This window comes from Sceloporus undulatus, chromosome 4, assembly GCF_019175285.1.
Source record: "Sceloporus undulatus isolate JIND9_A2432 ecotype Alabama chromosome 4, SceUnd_v1.1, whole genome shotgun sequence".
NCBI lineage: Eukaryota > Metazoa > Chordata > Lepidosauria > Squamata > Phrynosomatidae > Sceloporus > Sceloporus undulatus.
In genome coordinates this window covers 101,210,450-101,233,217 of record NC_056525.1, presented here as the reverse complement: position 1 = coordinate 101,233,217, position 22,768 = coordinate 101,210,450, and the positions used below count along the sequence as shown (strand labels likewise).

Genomic DNA, 22,768 nt, shown 5'->3' with positions numbered 1-22,768 from the left:
TGTTTATAATGGAACCTAGTGGAATCTTGGAAACAGATTTGCTTTATTATTAGCCAAGCAATATTTGAAATATTAAAAATATATTGGTACAGTCCAATATAAATGGATGCATTTCACCTAATAATTTGGCCAGACCTGCTGAAGCTCTTTCCCCAGGGTTCTCATAAGTATCAGTGCTAGTGCACCAACTTTCAGCTCATATTAGAGACATATGCCTGCTATCTGTTAAGGAAAAGGTCCAAAGAAGCAACTTATGGTCTGGAGTCTTTTTAGTCTGATTTGTGATCATGGCATTATCTCATTTCTATGAGCTAATTCCTATCATAGTTGCTGAAAGGAACATGTTCCAATACTCACTGAATAGTCTATATCTTCCTCACTGCTCAAGCTAGAATGTGGAAGAGGAGCTCCGCTGTCGCTGTTCCTTGGACCATGGATGAAACTGCGTCGGCGTTTGATTGTCTACAAAAAGAAAAAGCATGTTTAAAAAGCAAGGCAGGTTCCAGACTGTACAGTGGGGAAATCTGACTTCTGTAACTGGGAAGTTTGCTTTCTAGCCTTTGATGAGCCCAAGAGATGCCACTATTTCTTCCGTGGCGATAATAAAATCTAGGAATTTAAAGTTTAGGCATAGTCTGCTCTGTAAACTGTAACAGTGAGAGGGATTGATGGGTGTCGTGGTGCACCTGCCACTGACACTGAGAAGGTAAATTACAGGCAGAACGTAGAAAACATTTTTGAACCATGGCTAGGGTCTTAGTCTTAGTCTCAGTTAGAAGAGAGTATTGGAGTCGGGTTTTACCTACATGTTGACCATGAATAATCAACGTTGATCCCAAGTAAACAGTGACATTCAGGCAGAGAATTCCCAGGATTAACCAATCATCATAGTCAGTTGCAACTCAAAAAGTAAATTTCCCAGGCACTTGGTACCTACATGGGCTCCACAATTAAAATTGTTGTTGTTTCTTATAATGGTAAATCAGCACTTTAAAAAATAGCAGATGGGAGAGCTAAGGAGAGAATGCATACATTCGGGATGATAATCAGCTGCCTTCATAAACATAAATGAGAGGCAAAATAGTGTGGATAACAGGAGGAATGGGCTATGCGATCACCCCAAGATCCAGATACTTTTGTGCCTTCTTCATCTCATTGACACATCAATAGAAGGAAGACTTTTTAGAAACATAATACAGCTACTGTTCTGTGGTCAATATTTTTCCCTTCCAAGTTTTGCTTCACTTTTTATCTCTTTGCAAACTTTTTAGTCAATTGAAACAAAGAGTCTTACCATCAGTTTCACTGGTCTGAAAGTATATTGATAAATCTCTCGTCGCTGTCCCTTTTATAAAAAAAAAAGGCATGAAAAGCAGATTATTGAAGGAGCAGAAGCTACTTTTTGAAATTCTACTGATAGATTCAGTAAATACAAAGGATAAAATCACAAATTTCTCATTTTGATAACTGAATAAAAAAGACAAACAACTGGATCCTAGAACAATTCAAGCATGAATTTCCCCTGGAAGCCAAGCTGACTCAATTGAGGCTACCATGCCTCAACCACATCATGAGAAGGTTAAACTCATTAGAAAAGACCATAATGCTAAGAAAGGCAGAAGGCAGCAGAAAGAGAGAAAGACTGAAAGCCAGATGGCTAAACACAACCAGGGAGGCTACAGGCATAAACCTGAAGGATTTGAGCAGAGAGGTTGAGAATAAGGGGACATGGAGATGTCTCATGAGTTGAAATTGGCTCAGAAGCTGCTAATAATAATATCAACAATGAACAACTAATTTTAATTAATGGGTATTCTAGTAATCCTGAAAGTTAACCTCTTGGAAAGATTGTTCGAGAATTTGTGTCTACATTAAGGTTGGGAAAATTCTATTCATTTTGTTGGATGGCCAGAGAGAATAGGCCAGTGTGACAAAGTTTTGCATCGAGGCATAGCTTGATAGTGACAGAAAGCCATACACAGCTTTACAGAATAGCATCAGAAATGTTCTTTTTTCTAGAAAACTTGATTCCTAGTTTTCAAGAAAAGGCATGGAAGAAATAAAATAATACAACATAGTACAGCAGAGGACAATATCAGAGAGTGGGCATGGTAAAGTGGTTTTAGACTCTGACTATGACTCGAGACCAGGATTCAAATCTCTGCTCTCCCATGGAAAACTAGTGGGTAACCTTGGGCAAATCATGCTCTCTCAGCCTCAGAGGTAGACAAGGGCAATCCCCTCCCCTAAATAAATCTTGCCAAGAAAACCCCATGGCAGAGTTGCTTTAGGGTCATCATAAGTCAGAAATTGACTTGATGGTGCACACAACAACAAAGAGTACAATATTAGATAGTATAAGTGAATAAATTGTTTCTCCCCTAGATCAGTGAGTGTTGGGTGCTGAGCCTTCTAGCTTAGAGGGTGTATCTATACTGTTGAAATAATGTAGTTTGACACCACTTTAACTGCCACAGCTCCAGCCAACAGAATCCTGGAATTTGTAGTTTCGGGAGTCACCAGCACTTGTTGGTAAAGAAGACCTTGTAAAAGTACAGATTCTAGGATTTCACAGGACAGAGCTACAACACTTAAAATAGTGTCAGACTGCATTATTCCTACAGTGTAGATGCACTCAGAGATTTATATGAGAAGCTGCTTTCTGGTCCCTCCCAACACTCATACAGTTCTGCACAGAGCAATTAATAACACAGTTACCTTTTCCAAAATCTCATCACTTTCGCTGCTGCTTCTGGTGTCACTGCTGTCATTGCTCATGGTGTCACTGCTGCTAGAAGATCTGTCTTTGGTTTTCTGTTGGTACAGGCGCTTGTTTCCCCTGTGACGTGGACCCTTGCTTTCACTGCTGCTGGTGTCACTGCTATCGCTGCTGTCACTGTTGCTGGAGTTGTCACTGCTGTCACTGCTGTCTCCCCTCCTTCTTTCTTGTCTTTTTTTAGTAGCGGGTTCAGAAGAGGAAGAGCTAGAGGGGGAAAAACTGGGGGAGCCAGAAGAAGAGCTGGAACTATCTGGGTTTCCAAAGGAGTCAGGATCTTGCTTTTTGGATTGCCAGGAAGGTTTCTTCTGAGATTTCTTTCCACCCTGGAGCAGGAAAAAGAGCAAGACAAAAACCTTTGTTAAACATTTATTTCTTGAGATTAATAATTTCTATATTCTTTTATTATTTACTTATTTTACTCTATGCATTCTGAAGGAAGGGCAGAGGGGAATATTTCACAAGCAAAAGCATATCATTTGTACACAATATATAGACATTGATTAAAACAAATGAATGGCGTAACGCAAGTGATCAGGGGCTCTTCCAAATGTGGTAAATGGCTCAGAAGGCTGCTAGATGTTGCTGTAATTCTTTCTTTTTGTTTTATTTTAAATATCCAAATGGTGTTTCTGTCGTTTTGGACTATTTTCTAGTAATATCTAGCACCAGCCACAACATTTTATTCTCATTCTAAAGTTAGAGTGCATCCAGACTGATTTCAGTCCCAGATTTTTGTTGCTGTTCTTTCTGATTTTATACTGGGTTAAAATAAATGAACCTGGAGGAGCTGGTAGAAATAATTTCTGATAGAAAATATTCTCGGATAAACAAAATGTGTATGGATCCCCAAAATAAAATCAGAAAACAGGAACAAAATTTGGGGCATTCTGGTCCTTTTTTTTTTTAAGGATTTATCCAGATTTGGGGGGGAATTCCCTGGAAGTATCAGTTTTTGAGTTCATTTTGTTCTTACCTGCATGTTCATGATTTTGCATCCAAACTCTTTCTTGAAACATCTTGTGTTTCCCTCACTCCCTGCTACCTTGTGTTCTTTCTCTTCCCCTCCCACTGATCTCATATCACATCTAGACTCAAGCAACATTTCAGAAATTGCCTTTCACCAATCTGCTGTCCTGGGTGCTGATGCTGTGTTTTTTGGTGGCAGTCATCTAGCTCCAGATAACAGAAACACATTGCCATGGATTGGTATGTATCATTTCAGGAAATACTGGTTTAATTTTAACTGAACTAGAAACCTGGAATAAAGAGTCCTTGTCAGTGCTAGGAATTCCCTGGAAATGTTTCAGAATGGGGAAAATGTCATGGAGATCTCCAAAAATAAAAGGATAGGAACAAAACCAGAGACTTCCTGAGTTTTCCAGTCCATCTGGATTGCCCCTAAGGCTGCTGCCACATTGCATAATTAATACAATTTGACACTGCTTTAGCTGTCATGGCTCTGTCTTGTGGAACCCTGGGATTCTGTAATTTGTCATGGCACCAGAGCTCTCTGACAGAGAAGGCTAAATATCTCGCAAAACTACAAATCCCAGGATTCTAATGCATTGGGCCATGGCAGTTAAAGCTGTGACAAACTGCTTTGATTCTGCAATGTAGATGTAAGCTTTAATCAAGAGAAAGCAGAATAAATAGTATCCCCCTTTCTCTCTTTCCCCCATTGTTTAAAGCATTATAGTGCTATAATGCATTAGTGAATTAGTGGAGCATCACATCAGTAAGATGGCCTTTTATAATACAGCACTATAATGCTAAGACTTTAAAAAAAACCTTTACATTATTATTTTTTTAATCCTTCGGGAGAAAAAAATCCCTTCAAACTAGAAGGACACCTCAACAAATTACTTCTTGGCTTGCTGTTTGTTTGTTTTTTAATTACTTTGGAAGGACTCAAGTACAGATCCAAGAAATTATTACAAACAAGTATCCAAAAGAATGGAACAATTGGATATAGGGATGACAGTAACTGGCAAAACCCAATGAGCTATAGCACTAAAACTCATGCTTCTTTAGACCAGTTTGGAAGAGCTCATAACCTTAAAGCACTGCTCCAACATTGGACTTTATTGCATGGGGAAAATCAGGGGTTTAACCAGCGATTAACCTGTGAAAATCACATAACTGCGATTGAGATTTTCACATGACATCAACATTAAAGTGCCATTATCCCGAGAATAAACTGGTAATAAACAGCAGCAAATCATTCACGGGGAAATCCATGAATGATTTAATGCTGTTTATTGCCTAGTTATTCCCTCATTATTCTGGAATAATAGCTCTTTAAACACGATGTGTGTGAAAATCTTTACCTCTGCAATTTTACTTCAATTTCCACAGGTTAATCACTGGTTAAACCCCTATAGTTTCTTTTATCATTTGAGAGGGAGAAGCGTCTGAAACAGTGCTGGTGGCAGCATTCTCTGCAGCAGAAAAATTGAATGATGCCTTATTTATGTACATCTGCTGCCACACTGCTGAATTAATAAAATCTGACACTGCTTTAACTATCATGGTTCCAAAATAAAGCAATATTGTTACCATGGAGTATCCTCTGCTTATCTAGTTTTGTTCATGGGGAGGCAAAGTATTTGGTAAGAAAGGCTGTATTTGCCAAAGGGAGTTATATCAACAGTAAATTTACCTCTTGCTCGCATTCACCTTCATGTTCTACTGTGATCTCGTTTCCACTTTTCCTGAGAAAAACATGAAAATTTTTCAGCATTTAAAATGTAGAGTGAGACTACTGAGAACTGATGTTTTAACTTTATCATTTGCACACATCATCAGAAACAGAATTCCTTATTTTTTCTGGCATACTATTTAAAGCTTTTTAAAATTCTCTTATTTTTGAGGGGTAAATGGGACTCCAACAATTGTTTTTTAGTTATACACTGACATTTACACAATCTACTCACCTTTTGACATTACAGAAGGTACACAGGTTTGGATACGTTTCGTGATCACTGCCACAGACAGGGTCATACTCGCGTGTGCATGGGTTATCCTTCCCCTTAGGTGGAGCTGGATAGTTGCGGCACTCATCCTATGAAACAAAAGAAACTGCTGGTAAACATACCCTTGCTGGGGTTTTTCATAATTCCCATTTGTTGTTATGTTTACACAGAGATGAGTAATGCTAGCTTTCTTCTCACCTTAAAGATCTAAAATGTAAAGAGATTATCCCCCATAACTGGCTTGGAATGTACACATTATCACACAGATAATCAAATAATTATCAAAATATTGGAGAATGTGGAAAGTTACTGGGATTCCAAATGTTTCTATTACGGTGATTCTTCCTTACACTGTCAAATTATTCATGCTTTAACAATTTAATAGAAAACCATGTTATGTGCAAAGAGTACCATGAAAGTACTCCATATCTTCAGAGCCTGAATAATTTGGATGTTTAAAATGGCATGGGCTCAGGATAGCTGTGTCGGTAGATTCTTGTGTGGAAAGTTTTAATTTTATGTGATAGGTTAAGGGTCTGTGTAATGTTTTTTTTTCCATTTAGAACTATAGATAACTCTGTATGTTTACAGCAGGCTGCTGGTTTGCCATATCAGGTTGACTACAAACACTCAACTGAGCAGTTAACAAGTCATTCCCTTTTGTAATAATAATTCTTTACATAAAAGAACTAGATCAGCACCATTGACTATTTAGATTCGAACATAAAGCATCAGGAATGTTTTTTGTAAGTTTTTGGGCTATGAGGCCATGTTCTAGAAGAGTTTCTTCCTTCCTGATGTTTCTCCAGCAGCTGTGCCTGGCATCTTCAGAGAATTTGCATTTCTCTGAAGATGTCAGCCACAGCTGCTGGCAAAACATCAGGAAAGAAGAAACTCTACTAGAACATGGTCTCATAGCCTGAAAAACACATGAAAAATTATGGATGCCAGCTGTGAAAACCTTCAACTTCACATCATAAATGTGTTGCATGACAGCATCTGGCTTCCCTTTGCTGCAAACAGATGGGAAAGGATATATAAATTGCACTGCATTATTATTTTATTTAGCATCGAAGGTGCTTGGAGCTGTTTAACTGTTTTGAGCAATCCTGAAACTCACTCTCAGGAAAGAATGCATGGGAATTACCGGTACACTCTGAATGTCCTGAATATGCTTGTCATTTAGCAATAAATGTATAAGAGAGAGCATGGGTTTAATGGTGACAGGGGTGGGGTGCCATGGCGGTCTGAGCAAGCCTGTCCCCGAATAAAATCCTGTGGGCCTCCCTCCTCTTCCGTGGCCAAGAGGTTGGGCTAATGGGGCTTTTAGCTTGTTATTTTATTGTTTGTACTTATTTGATGTTTTATTGGATTGTATCTGTTCTGTTTTAATATATGTTGTAACCCGCCCTGATCTTGGGAAGGAGCGGGATATAAATAAAATTTTTATTTATTATTTATTTATATCACCAGATGCTGGTTGCTGCTTCCCTTACAAAAGAAAGCCATATTGTTACCATGGGGTCTTCCTCTGCCTATCTACTTTCATGTATAAGGATGCAAGGCCTTTGGTAAGAAAGACTATTACTGCAATATGGAATTATATCAACAGTCGCTTTACCTCCTCTTGCTCACATTGACCATCATGTTCTATTGTGATCGTGTTTCCACTTGCCCTGAAAGACATTAAAGTTTTTCAGCATTTAAAATGGAGAGAACATATTACTACCAGTAATGTTATTGAGAACTCATGTTTTCATTGTATATTTTAAAAACATAACCAAAAACTGACCTAGTCAACTCTTTTCACTATTCCTTTTAAATCTTTAAACATTTGTCTACATCCTGAGGGGGAAAGGAGAACTCGGGAACACACGTAAGACTATTTTTGTGATCTACTCACCGTTTAGCAATGCAAAAGCTACATTTGTTTGGGTAGGTCTCACCATCACTGCCACAGACAGGTGCATACTCAGTTGTGCAGATAGCATCCTGGCCCTTGGGTGGAATTGGGAAATTCTGGCACTCATCCTGTGAAGCAAAAGATACTGGTAGTGATGGCTACACTCTTGGTGGTGCTTTTCACAAACCCCCTTTGGTATAATGTCTCCAAACGAATGGTTTTGTTTTCTTTTATCCGTCTATGGGCTCTTGCAAATTGCTCTAAAGAAGTGTGCTTTATGATGTTCTTACGATATAGCTCATTTGGTTTTGCTGGGTTTTCTCATTGTTGTCACCCCTGAGCTCATTCATTCAATTTGGAGAGTGCAATTTCAAACTATTTCTGGGAGTTGCACAAGGTCTCTTCCCAAGCTGCTGGTGGTTCTTTCTTTCTTTTTTTTTAAAGAAAACAAAACAAAACTGGGGTGTTGTTTGTTGAAATGTTCCTATGGTTTGAAGGACAAATTTGCATTGAAGTCAAACAGATTCAGTGTGTGGAACAGAAATGCATTACTTTCAATAAAATTTATCTTTGATTCACCAAACCTGGTCTATTTTCTCCCATAAATATTAAGAAATGAAATTCAGTCTGTGTTAGGGCTCTTCCAAAGGGTTTACACACATGCCAAAACTCGGGCACTGGTTGTTGACTTGTTCCTGTGGTCTGAAGGGCAAATTTTCTCCTCTTTGTATTGTTTATCCATTTATTTATTTTAGAGTTATAGCATGAAAGTGCCATATAACTGAGTTTAGATATAATTCTTTAAAATAATTAATAAAAGAAGAGAGGATAAGGGAACTTATTGTTCCAATATGCCTTGGAATGAAAAAGAAACCCACTTAAAGGTGGGAATAAAATGTTACAGCTAGCATCAAGAATTGCCAGAAAATAGTATGGAACAACAAAAACATTGTTTGGATATTTTTTAAAACTCCTGAGAAATAGAGAAAGAAATACTGCAGCCTCCCAATGCATTTGCCCTGTCCAAAGAACCCCTGTGTTTTTTTTATCCCCCAGTCACAGCAATAGTCTGTGTCATATACATACCCTTCCTCCATGATGTTTTGCCTGTCTTTTCAACCTGGGTAATTCAAGGACCTGTTGGATTTCCCATTTGATCTTCTCCATAGCAACAACTGTACAGATTACATATGTACATTAGAAAATGTATACAACTTTCTAAACTAAACTTACAAAACTGAAAAGAACATTCTGGAGTGAGGATGGTACCTGGTGTCATCAGAAGCCTCACTTCATGGGTTTCACATAAGAAGTGCATCCATGTGTTCCGTAGGGGCATGACATCCTTTCTTTTCTTCATGGTCTCCAAGCAGACCTTCACAGGGTAGATATGGAATGTAATGCAGGTGTCTCTAGGGCTGGGTTTGTAGGATGACCTTGATTGCTGCAGTGAACGGAGTTGAGTCAGTATTTCTTAAGGAGCAACACAGCAATATAAAAGGTATGCACGGCAAACAGAAGACCATATTACACAATACATAAAATTCCAAGGCACAGTGACAGCTGAGTTAATTAAGGTTTATCTTAAGGAGGCTATGGAAACAGTTTTGGTCCTTTAAGCTCTTGAGCCATAAAGATATTATCTGTTTACTTATGAATAATAACTTCTTCTTAATGTCAGTTGTTTAGATTTTGTAACACGTCTAAATGGTAAATTGGCTAGTATGCCATTGAAAAGGAAAGAACACTTTTTTAAAAAAAATCTCAAATGCATGATGATCAGAGTAAGAGACACAAAAAGTGATGAATAATAAAGTTTGGAGTGAGGAAAACTAAGTCAGAGACTCTTTGACCTATGGGAGCCATCAGGAAAGCTGGCATTGCACAAAAGCAAGAAAAGCTTTTGGACGTAGTTGTGATTGTCAACACCATTAGTAGCAAAGCCTTAGAAATCTCTGAACCAAATAAACTGGAATGCTTCTATCTACATAAGGAAACCATAAATAGAAAGGAAGTTGAATTTAGCATATTTTTCAGAAGTGAAGCTTGTATGTGCAGTGCCATCTTTGAACATACAGTTAACCTATAGATATTTTTGGAAAGTATCAAAATTTCTGAAATGAGTAGACTATGTGTCTACTTAGCAGCAAGCTCAACACAGCTCAGTGAAACAGTTGAAGCTGGCTAGATGCGTGTGTAGGACTGAACTGATCCTTCTTTGTATCTTGGGCAGGTGATGTTGATTTTTGAACCAAAATAACTCTAGCTATGTCTTAAAATGAGGGGCTGTGCAGACCGTCCCTAAGGGGTGGCCTGCAGCCGCCTCCAGCTGCGCCGGATTGGAGCCGCAGCGATCGCACAATGCGGCCCCAATCTGGCCTTTTCAGGGCACAAAAAGGAGCCTGGTAAAGGGTGTGATAGCCACAGCACTGGATTTTAGGGCGGAGGGGCCAGAGTCAGGGCATGTGTCGTATGGACGCCACACTCTGACTCCACCCCCAGGCCAGCCTTAATGGTCGGTATGCACAGACTATGAGTCAGGAGATATCAGTATTTTACATTCCTGCTGCCTGCAAGTATCTTCTGCAAAACATCTAATCTAACTTTTATTTCCCTCATTTTTCAGTATATTTAAATAAAATCTATTTGAGTGGCCAAAATCCATAATAAATCTGCAAATGTAGGCTGAAAAACTTTCCCAAGAATTTAAAATAATATTAAACACATAAAAAACAGTTCAAAGAAGAAGAACTGTTAATCATCAGATTCACCATGAACTGCATACAAGATTAGGAAATTATGACATTTATGACAGATTATGCGCACATATGTGATACACACACACATACAAGAAAGCCTTACTTTAACATCATCTTTTCTTGGTTTGAACTCTTCTGTCAAGATATCCTCAACAGGCCTTTCGGGAAGAACTGGAGACTTCTTCTCAGAATTCAGATGTCTTCTTACAACGTGTGCCTCGTGCCTGTTTAGGTATACAGTGAAAACCAATGAACTCATGCAACATGTAAGGGGAAAAATCCATTGATTGACAGAAATTCAGCAAGATCATTCCTCAGTAGCAGAACACAAGCTCTGTATATTCAAGGGTTCAAGCTAAATTCTTGACCTCATCATCATTATCATCATCCATTTATATTTTGATTTCTTCCCAAAACTTAAGAGTTTATCACACGGAGAGCAAATTGGCAAAATCCCATGCAGAAATGGGATTTTAAAATCCAGGTGTTGTTTGTCAGATGCATTGGTGTGAATGAGAAATGACACAAAAATAATCCAATCGGAAAGCTCCTTTGTACTTTCGGAATTTAGCAAAAGTAAAAAGGAGCTGGGTTTGATGACTTTGGATTTGGGCTATTTTTGAGTTACTTCTCTTTCACGCAAATGTTGTCTGAAACCCAAATGTGGGTTGTTTTCAATTTTAGTTTCTGCACGGGATTCGTCCTGTGTGATAAAGTCCTTACACTCAAAGTTGGGCTACATGGTTTAACAGCCTGACTTAGAGAGAATGTCATATGTTCATAACCTCTCCATAAAACCACAAGTGAAGATTGTAACATGATACTTTTTGGAAAGCCAAGGGAAAAGCACAATGCTCTCTTAACTTTAGCCCTGACTTCTCTGTTGTTGGCTTTTTCCTGAAAAATATCCCAGGATTAAGTAATGTGTTTTCTCAATAGCAGCAGATGTCTTAATAATACAATTATTATGAAACTGTAGGAGAGCCACTGTACCTTGCCTCTGCCAGTTCATATTCCTCATGGATTGGTTCAATCTCAACTTTGAAGTTCCGAGCTTTCACATCCCATGTGGCATCCATTTTCAGGGAGCTTTGGATACGGAATTGGCTTGTGATTTCCACAATATGCTGGCAGAAATCTGTATTAATTCCCCAGATGAGTTTGCCATAACCTTGGAAGCTAAAAATGAGTTAGGGAAGAGAACATATTAGACCTTTACCAAATGATGCAACTAACATTAGCCAGAATGAAGGAAACCATCCCTGGCAGGTTGATTTTGGGAGTCCCAAACAGCAAATAATTGTCACTTTTAAAATTATACTTTTGGTTGATTTTACTCCAAGGAGAGGCAATGGTGTTTTTTTTTCCTTTTTGCCTCTAGTGCCAAAATAACTTGGATAGCCGTGACTTGCATGATGTGTGTATTTATAGACTGATGGTAGTTTTAATTGCTGACAGTAGATGGCAAAATATCTTGATCACCTCATCCAAAACAGAATTCTGTTTTCATGAATGAAGCTGCTGACTGTTACAATTATTTTACCATAAAAGCTGAATACAAAACTCATATTTGGCTTACACAACATGGCTCTCAAGCTGAAGTTGCTCACGGACCATCTTCTGACCTTCATCATTTCCCGCTGCTTTTGCTACAAGAGATAAAAAGGAGGAAAACCTTAAAATGGTGGCAAACAAACTGAAGACCAGACTCTCTCTTTAACTTTTGGCTAGGGAATCTATTCGCTTCATATTAGAAAGGACAATCCCTCTTGCCCTCTTTAAAAAAAATAAAAGGAAACACCGAGTACATGTGAAATGAGGAAGCTAATAAAATATTGTGTTGTATTTGGTGATCTCCTGGTTTACCTTTTAATGAACTATGTACCATGGCGATGCCAGCGGCGCTTACTTCAAATGGAATACCAAGAGAGGTAGGAACTATGTGCCGAACCTCCAGAATCAGAGCTTGGGTAATTTGCTGATCAATATTTTGGATGATCTGATAGACCATTCCTAAGGCTTGAGGCCCAAGTAGTCTTTCTTCCCCAAGCTGCAACAGAATTAAGATATAATAGGTTAAAAGACATGACAACAACACTTTGAATATATTGTGAAAGAAAAGAAAGCAGCTCACCTTCTTAAGTTGCATTGTTTCTTCAGGAGTGAAGAACATGACTTCTTGGCCTAAAATTTTTAAATTAGCAGCCAATAAAGGTCTTTCAAGAGGTATGTCTTTGAATCCTGGCAGCTAAAAATCAGATAAATAGGAATTAGTGAATATTATATCCATTCAAGCAAGAAGGTCTCACTTCAAAAACAACAGAAATCATTCTACTATGCAGCACTTTTGCTATAGATGTCTTTACTTGGGAAATGTATGTATCTTGGGAATATCTGTGGGGGGGGTGTGTTTTTTTTTTAAAGTACAGTAGTGTTTTAACAAGACCTACTTAACCTATGTACTTGCTATTAGTTCCAGGCTACAGTTCTGTGTTATAAATGCATACTGTTATTTGCCATCCAATATGTGTTTCTCCTCAGCAGTGACTGAACATAGACTTAGGAATAATTTCATCCACCATTTTCTTACTTAAGAAATTGAACATCTTACCTTTCTTTCGGTATCTTTTATCTTCTGGTTCACCCCGAGTATTGATCCAATGGGACATTTAGTTTCCGTAACCATTCCTGAGACCTGCAACTTGCAGTGTAACCTTTCAAAAGAAGAAACGAACTTTGGAAGGGCAGGATATGGCTCATTCATTGTATCGTTCATGAAGCAACCAGGCAAGAGATGAAGAAAAAGTTTATTTTCCCTGAAATGCATAAAGGCAATTGTAATGCTTACCTCAAATGGCTTGACAATGTGCCTGAAAAGATAATTGTGTGTTAAAGATGACATTTGAGGGAGATGTTCCTCTGGGGTTGTCAACCCAAACAATTTTGCAAAGGGCACCCAAATCTGTGGAAGCCTATAATGGAAACGGAAAACACGAGATGTCATGGTCAGTTAATAGTCCTAAAAACTGAAGTTATGTATCTCTGCCACAGTTCTTTGGAAATAGTTTTCCAAGTTGCTTGCAATCATTCATTTCCTGAAGAAATCAATGGTCATCATTACACATCTAAACCTTTCTGCTGAGACAGCTTTGCAAAAAGCGGCAAAATTGCCATACCATCAGAAATCCCTGCCCAGATTATCCTAGACCTTTGTTGCATTATGTGATCTAAAGGGAAAGGAGAAAGGTTTGGTAAAGCAGTCCTGTTTGGTCACTTGGACCGAAAGGTTAAGCATTGCCAAGCAATGGCTTTTTTACATGTTGTAGTAACAGACCTGTTTCAGTTCCATTATTTCCAATGTTGATTTGGTTGCAAGAGCTGGCATATTCCTTGTCAGTTATAATCTACAAATCACATCGCAAGATCTGTGACCCAAATATTATCTGTTGAACTGCATGTGTGTCCCACCAAGCCAAATAACAGCTTTTCATCTTTTTAACTGCGATTTATCTGTTTAAATGTTGGTTTGAATTGTTATAATATTGTGACTGGTTTAACTGCATTTTAATTTTCACTTTTCTATTGCTATATGGTACTTTTTAAATTGTAAGCTTGACTCCCAATTCTCAAAATATGTGGGATACAAATAACAACAACAATAATGGAGATTGAAAAGTCTTTTGTACTGTATGAAATTTCCCAGAATCAACCAACCATGGCAAACACATGGTGACAATCAATGCTGGAGGTGGCCCCGTTCCAGTTTTATGGTGACAAGTACCTTTTGTGAAAGGGCTTGCTAAATAATAGCTTGGGTCAATTGAAAATGGCTCCATGGTTTAAAAGGTGTTTACAGTCTTTCAAATAGCTTTTAGACCAATCCTGCACATTTTGTGAAAGATGCCTTGCTATATATTTTTATACTTCTCAAGGCTTACTTGGGGGTGGCCCTGCAGGATCAATTCATTTTTAAAATGCAGGATATAGTGTCGAACTGGAAACTGAAGGATTGGGTATGTTGCTGCTTGGTGTTTTTTTTAATTAGTACCATTTGATGGTCTTTTATCTGTTTGATGTCATGGTTGTGCATATTTTATGTAACTTTAGCACCTTAGAAAAACGTATCTGCTTCTCTTACCACTTCTTTGTTTTAGATGAGATAAGAAAGAGATATACTGAGACCTGATTGCCATCGTGCATAGTTGTGAGGTGCTGTGGATGAAAAAATTGCTTTTAGGGACTACCACACCAAATGATATACTGAATGATAGATGCGGGGAGTTGTAGTTAGGAAGTAACTTCAAGCTCTGTGGGACAAAATTGCAGAAATAAGTAATAATTAATCCACAAGAAAAGGGGAAAACATTTATGAGATAATATGAATTTAAATGCCAAAAGTATTGGGTGAAAAATTAGTCTGAATGGCAAATATGTAGATTTTCCAAATGTTTCTGTATTTTCAAGTAGTTGACTTTTCACAAGAGAACAGGTGATATCTAAACACTGGAACACGTTTCTTACTAGTTTTTTTAATTAACTTATACTTACTATTGAAGAAATTGAAATGAACAACATTGCTGTAATTTCATTCAGTCGGACAAACCTGGGATTCAGAAGTTTCAAGGCCACATTGCAAACAGAAGACCTAAACAAACAAGACATGAGTAGTGAATAATATGAAACAACAAATTCATGTCCCATGCATGTCTATCAAAAGCAATCTGTATGTTTTCAGATGGGTATAGCTATACAGCTAGGCATTTGTGGCCCTTTAAGGGCTAACAGCTTGCAAGGCAGTTAATGAAGTGTATAAGAAGCTTGTCCTGAATAGCTTTATTGGGTTCTAAGTGAAAATGTTTGTTTCTTCTGGTTAACATGGCTACAGGAAGAAAAGAAGGTAGATAGTTACTTTAGGGAAAGACATGTACTGGAAGGCTAAGCCCTGTTGAACTGAAAATGGGTGTCTGTTAAAAGTGAAATGGTCCAGTGCTGTTGAGCGAAATGGCTGGTGGATCTACTGCTGTGAGGACCGCAAATCCTCCAGTAGGGCATCCGGTTGTCAGGAGCTCTAGTGAGTGCAAAACCTCTCAAGAGATAGAATCTAGCATTGGGAGAGCTCTGGATAATCTGAAACAGCTGCAGGAGGACAAGGTGGATTTGACTGATAAAAGGAGGGGTGCATCTCAACTTACAGTTCGTAGTACACTGGGATCCGTTTTTGGTCCAAGCCTTCAGTTGAGATAGACAAAGCTGTAAAGGATTGGATTCTTCTCTCTGAATGCTGTATTAGCGATAACTGTGATAATCGGGAGAGTTGGGTATGTTTGAAAGATGGCGATGCAAGACATAATTCGGACTTGAATGAATTGGAAGTGTTCATATAGATCTGAATGAGAATGCCTTGTACCTGCCAGAAGAGGATACGTCCCAAGGTTATTTTGTTAAAAGCCTTTGACCTGCATAGTTGTGCAGGTTTAGCAAAGAATACTTTACTCAGGTTAAAAAAGAACCAGTGGCTCTTTAATGGGGATCATACCATGAGTTCTCAAAAGTGTGTATGTGAGTTTTTCAATCATTTGAAGAAGACTGGTTAGCAGAAAGATATGTAGTCAGTCTACTGATCTTCAGTGGCAATCTAGATGCCCTTCAGAGAGAATGTCAGAGGCAGACTTCTCCCTCTCCTGCCCCACCTCCTGATACTCAGGGGGGTATAATTGCTTTTTGCTGCTTCCTTTTTGTTAGCCATCTTGCCCATACTGTATTACTTATAGATCTGTCTGAAATTTCCTTCAATGAAGGATTGGACATTTTTCTTGCTCTGTTTCTTTTCTCCCTCTTTTCAAAGCCAATTTTGATATTCAAATGCCAGAAGGATCTGCCACCTAGAGATTGTCTGAGTGTTATGGAGAGGGCTGGTACCTGAAGGTTTCTAAAGACAATTTTGGCTAACAGGTCACCAAGGATCGGATCACTGTGGCCATTTGGTTGGATTGGTTTGCACTGTATTATTTTAAAGCACTCAGATCCAAAACACACTGCAGTAATAATCCAGTTTGAGACCACTTTAACTGCCCTGGTTCAGTGCTAGGGAATCCTGGGATTGTAGTTATTATGGCCCCAGATCTCTTTCTGTCAGGGAAGGGTAAATGTCTCACCAAATTCCACTTGCGCAGAATTACCTAGCATTGAGCTGGGGTAGTTAAGGAGGTCTCAAACGGGATTAATTTCTGCAATGTGTTTTGGACCACAGTGAGGAGATTGTGGTGGTAGACTAACCAATATATTCCTAATACATTCAGGTGAGTCCTTCTTGTTCCATTTACAAGTATGTTTAGATGAATCTTTCTTCTTCCACTTACCTTTGCAGGGTCCTGTTTGCCAATTTGCATCAACGTCTGAATAGCAGTGGCCTGGATGAATTTTGTGTATTTATATTCTCAGCCCAGGCTCTCACTATTCAAGCTGGCTGGTGAGCAGCATTGCCAAGAGATTTCAGAGCCAACATCATGAGGTTCTCATCGTGATGTGATGAGACTGCGTCAGTGAGGAGGTTGTGGAGAGGCTATAAAAAAGGACACCAAAAAATGGATCACTCTAGCTTCAACTCAACACATGTAATATGTGTGGCAGTCTTCCCAGTGGCAAAACACCAAGGAATGGGAGCAAGTGACATCTCTGGCGAGCAAAAATGAGAGGGCTGTCCTTCAAAATGTACAGCCCTGGCTGGGATTAGGAGAAAGCAGTTGGCCTTTCCAGTCTGAATCACACAAATAAAAGTTCCCAAAGAATGAACAAATTGCTTTGTATTAGTAATATTGCTACTGAAAGAAATTCTTCAGTGTTTTAGAAAACATTTTTGTTAAAATACATATACAGTGAAGCTATCAAAAATGAGGGTGTTGGGTCTCACCATTGGAGGCCTTTTATAGGAAGGAAATGGCCAAGCCAATCATGGTACACATATGATCATATACTGGAAGTTAAAAATGGCGATAGAATTGAAAACTAAAGAACATCTTACTGATTGGGATGGGATATTGGATGGTTTACCTACAGGCAAATAACTGAAAGATATAAAATGGATTTAAGAATATACGGTTTCGATTTGAAAGAAGATAAATGTGACCTAGGAAAATCTTATGAAAGAAGAAAACAATAATTGGTAAAATTTACAAAATCCTACTTGAACTAGACACGAGAAGATAACTATATAAAGACCAAATGCTATCTTGGCAGAAATATTGGCCATCCCATACAACTGATCAATGCGAAAGGTCTGGTCGAAGACTCTACAAATATACGGTCTCTCAGGTTTAAGGGAAATTTTTTACAAATTATTTTATCGATGGTATCTATACGCCAGACAAGATTTCCAAATGTTTAAAAACAGAATCCAACATGCTGGAAATGTAAAAGGGAATATGGTTTCTTTTTATCATTGTTGGTGTCCTGCAATCTGGTCAAAGAATATTGGAAGATGATAATGACAATTGGTGTTTTTAGAGGAAAGAATCCAACTTAAACCAGAATTTTTACCTACTAGGAATGTTTGATGAGACACTAGAAAGCAAATATGGCAAAGTACTATTCTATATGGTTACAATGGCTCGCATTTGCTTGCTCAAACAGGAAAACGACAATATTCAACAAAGACAATTGGTTAATAAAACTTTATGAAGGGAGGGAAATGGATAAACTTACTCAATTTCAGAATATTTAGAAGACAGGCTTAGAAGATTGGGGAAAATAATATTATTTTTTTCAACACTTATTGGGGAAGGATTGCGATTTCATGTACATAAAAAATAATAATCTATTATTTATTTAGAGACAAACTCTTATGGGAACCTTTTACATTATAAGAAGTACAAGTATCCAATATTTATTGATGTATCAGAGGGAAAATAGGAAGTCAAACTTAGACAATTTGAATGAGTGCCAAAGAATAGTTGTGCATGTGTAACAGGAAAATAGAGTTAGAGTGCAAGATGAAGAAGAAGATAGGTAAATAGAGAAGTGAGAAAGAAAAGAAATTTAGAAGAGAAGATATAGGAAAGAAAGTCAGAGAAAAGAAGATGAGAAGGTAGTAGCTGTTTATGTAAGACAGAGCATATGAGAACTTCAATTTAAGGAAAATAGAACATTACATATCCTTTTTTTGTGTATGGAGTATAATTGTAGTGACTAATGAGTATGTGATATGTAATATGTAATCATTATATGTTATTGTGTTTTTATCTGCTTTTTTAATCCATTTTTTATTTTTTTTAAAAATACATATACAGTGAGCCCTGGTAATCCGTGGGTTGGTTCCAGGACCCCCAAGATACCAAAATCCATGGATGCTCAAGTCCATTAAGTAAATGACATAGCAAAATGGTGTCCTTAATAAAAAATGGAACATCAGGTAAATTTATACTTTTGGAACATTTTCAAACGTGTTGCTTGAATCCATGTATAAAAATCCATGTATAAAGACCGACTGTACATATACAGTAGGCCCTGGTATCCGTGGGGTTGGTCCAGGACCCCCAATGGATACCAAATCCATGGATGCTCAAATCCATTGAATATAGTGGCTAAAATGGTGTAACCTATTAAAATGGCAAAATCAAGGTTGCTTTTTGGAATTTATATATTTTAAATATTTTCCACACGGATTCTTGAATCAATGGATAAAAAATCTTGGTCTGGAGGGCTGACTGTTTTCACCTTCACCAGAAAGAAGGACCACATACCTCAAGCAATTTGTTGGAGCAAGGTCTAGCCTGAGAACATTGTTGTAGACCAGTGGTCCATATCCCAGGAGGCAAGCTTCTGAAGCCAAATGACCGAACTACTAACTTTGTTGACTATTTCCTGTGGATTAGAGAAGAAAGTCATTAAGAGCTAGATTTTCATGGACATTCATCTTTTGGATTTGTATTGACTGACAACAGTTTAGATTCCATGCTGGTGCAGGAGTACAGTAAATGCTTGTTGAATAGGTACTCACTGCTGCTACTCGCCGCTTGTGTCTTCCATTTTAGCAACGGCAGGGTTGGCAAAGTGGAGAGTTATGGGAACAACCCAATAAGGTTCCATTTTGTGCAGTTCTCCTTTGACCAGTTTGTCCTTGATGAACTTCATGCAATTTAAAGTGCCTGCATAGGCCATTCCAGTCAGTAGAAACTGCCTGCAGAATGAGAAGAAAGTCTTCTTAGGATTCACTTTTGAACTCTTTCCTATAAATGCAATACGAGATGGATGATTTATAAGCCTGTTCTAAGGCTCACATTGTGGCAGAAACACCTTTAGGGTGGATCCTCATGCAGCCCATCAGGGAGATGCTCTGTAGACATGCTGCTCAGGCAACGTACCTGGCTCTGGGTCTGTTCCCAAAGTCATTGTAGATGGTGTTCATCTCTCAACAGTCAAACGACGGAACAGGACTCAGTTCAATGTACTTGGGGACAACTTCTGAGGGATGCCTGGCAGCGGGTCTACCTCTTGCAGAATTCTTACAATCTGTTAGATAATAGGAAGAAAAGAGTAGCTAGGATGTAACACTGTAGGCCATCAGGACATATTCCCTGTAAAGCCAGTAAGAAAACAAGAGAAGATATTTGTTCTTTACCTGTCGCTTAGCGTTTTTCAATGGAACCATCTGAGGCAGATTTTCTGGAATTCATAATGAGTCTACAGTCTTCTTCAGCCATAACCCGTTGAGCTTTTCTGCATGTTCAGTTTTGACATCAATAAGGTAAGTTTTTGCCTGAGGAAAGAGTAAGGTGCCATTGAGGAATGAGTCAGTTGCAAACCATTCATATGATCTGCTTCTCATTTTCCCCCAGAAAGAAGGACAACAGGGAGATATGGATTGCACTGCTGACCCACAGAAGCCAATGGGAATGTAACATTGACTTCCTAGAGTCAGGTTCTACCTGATAATCACTCTAACATCGAAGAATTTACAGGAGGAAGAACATGATGCGTCAGCATATATAAAGCTTATATGTGCATCTGATGAAGTGAGTGTGGTCAACAAACCTTGTGATAGAAATTGCTTTTTCTCAGGCTCAAAGGTGCTACAGGATTCCTTCATTATCTTTTAATACTAGTTTGCTTTTTAAAGGAAGAGGGTTTTTTAAAATAATGTTGAAAATGCTTTATGTAGTTGCTTCTCAGTCCTACTTCTATTTAAGTCAATGGGAACCTAAACCTTCATGGTATCGTCTTTAAAAAAAACCAACATGTGGCTGTTCCTACTTACTAGCATTTGTAAGACTGTTTACATGCATCTGTTATGTGAACTGTGATCAACAAAACTTATGATAGAACTTGCTTTTCCTCAGGCTCAAAGCTGCTACGAGATTCCTTTGCTCCTCAGTCAGCTTCTACTTAAGTGAATGGGAACCTAAACTTTGTGATAACACCTTTAAAAAAAACATGTGGGTGTTCCTACTACCCAGGCGTCATTACTCAGCACCATCAGCTTCACTAAATGGAGAGAAATTTGGTATTCTTCATCTGATTCAACTTGAGCGATCTCACTTACAGAACCTTTTGTTTCACTTTCATGATAAAGGCTAAAGTCCCTTGAACCATTGTTTTTCTCTAATGACAGAAAGAGGCACCTTACATTAATTACAATACTGACTGGATCGAAGGGCCAAAGTGGCTGTTACTTTAAAGATGGAGCTGGCAGTCATATGGAGGGAACAAGGGACATTATCTTTTATCTACCCTCCACTTCTCTGCCTCTCTGACAACTCCATTCAAGACAAGATAATCCCTTAACATTCATGTGTGTGCAAATATATTAGAAACTGTTCTTACCAGTGGGCATCTAGGATTAAGGTGGAGAGTAGGACATTCCAATTGTCCGCTTGACTTTTTCTTGCAATTGTTCAAGTCCTTGGTCGGCTTATATGGCCTCGTTGCTCTTCCTGTCATCCATGATGACAAATTTGTCTGGCACTCACCGTCAATGCCATCCTGGAAATATTGATACAGTCGTATTAGCAAGGGAACACAGACACCACACAAACAGGATGGAAAGGCAATGGTGGGTTGTTGAAACTATTAGTGCAGCGAGTGAAACTCACCACTGGGGATTATCAGAAATATCTGCAGTTTAAGCGTTATGGTTGACTCTTTTTCGTAGCTGATGTTAATTTTTCATATTGTATCTTGTTTCTTAACATTTGATAAAGGTTCATAGAAGAAGATGTGGCAGAACCCCACAACAGAGGATAGTTTTTAGCTATTTATTTTACAGTGAATTTGGCAATCTGGGATCAGATAATCTGGGACTGAGACCAGCATTTGGAAACTCCATTTATCAAGTAGACCTCTTAATGAGAAAGTATTTAACTGGAATTCAAGCTGAAAATTAGACTTTCAATGCTGATCAGAGAGAGAGGAAAGTCCTACTAATAATTAATAATAATAATAATAATAATTTTTATTATATCCACCTTTCCAGTGTTTTGATCAAGGCGGCTTACATAACAGATAAAAGCATATCGCAAAAAGTTTAAAAAAGTTAAAACAGCTAAAAAAGAACACAATAAAATAGAAGTACAAGGGCAGGTCAGGTAACAATCCATGGGTCGTTGATAGAGGGGCAAAGAATAAAATGATTATGGTGGAAAGGCTTGCAGAAATAAATATGTTTTCAAGTTTTTTGAAAAGAACTAAGGACGACGGTGGAACGGAGCTCGACAGGGAGAATTGTTCCAAAGTTTGGGGCAGCGTAGAAAAAGCGAAGAAAACTCTGCGAGGTCCTCACATGGCATATCTTAGGGACCTCAACAGTTTCATCCCTGTTGTTCTGATGTGCGGGGGGCGGATTGTATAGGGAGAGGCAGTCCTCAAGTACCCTGGGCCCAAGCCATTTAGGGCTTTATAGGTCAAAACCAACACCTTGTATTGAGCCCGGAAGCGAATAGGCAGCCAATGAAGATCTTTCAAAATAGGTGTTATATGGTCAGACCTGGAGGCTACCAGCGACCAATCTTGCTGCCATATTCTGCACCAACTGTAGCTTCCGGTTTGGTACAAGGGTTGCCCCATGTCGAGCGCGTGCAGAATCCAATCAAGAGGTTACCAGAGCATGTACAACGTTTCAGTCCCTATGGTCCAAGTGGGACGCAGCTGGTAACAAGCACTCCTGACCGACGCATCCACCTGAGATGACACTGGAGCGACGAGTCAAGGAGCACTCCCAAGCTCGCCCCAAGTCCTTCAAAGGGAGTGTGACCCCATTCAGGACTGGGTGACAGATCTCACCACCGGAACCAAGGGGCCTATAGCCAGTACTTCCGTTTTCCCTGGATTCACACTGAGTTATAGTTTTATAGTTTTACAGCTT

The 22,768-nt window shown here is 38.6% G+C and overlaps 1 protein-coding gene across 1 annotated transcript; it reads right to left on the bottom strand.

Moving 5' to 3' along the window:
* Nucleotides 1–321: 321 nt before the first annotated feature.
* LOC121929003 (vitellogenin-2-like) lies at nucleotides 322–13,177 on the bottom strand. Its single transcript, XM_042464327.1, has 15 exons — nucleotides 13,025–13,177; nucleotides 12,548–12,661; nucleotides 12,280–12,463; nucleotides 11,993–12,062; nucleotides 11,407–11,592; nucleotides 10,517–10,637; nucleotides 8,924–9,098; nucleotides 8,741–8,829; nucleotides 7,655–7,782; nucleotides 7,373–7,427; nucleotides 5,713–5,840; nucleotides 5,439–5,490; nucleotides 2,719–3,102; nucleotides 1,295–1,345; nucleotides 322–462 (listed from the first exon to the last, which is right to left on the bottom strand). The coding sequence occupies exons 1-15, from the start codon at nucleotides 13,175–13,177 to the stop codon at nucleotides 322–324; spliced, it is 2,031 nt and encodes a 676-aa protein (XP_042320261.1).
* Between the last annotated feature and the right edge of the window lie 9,591 nt (nucleotides 13,178–22,768).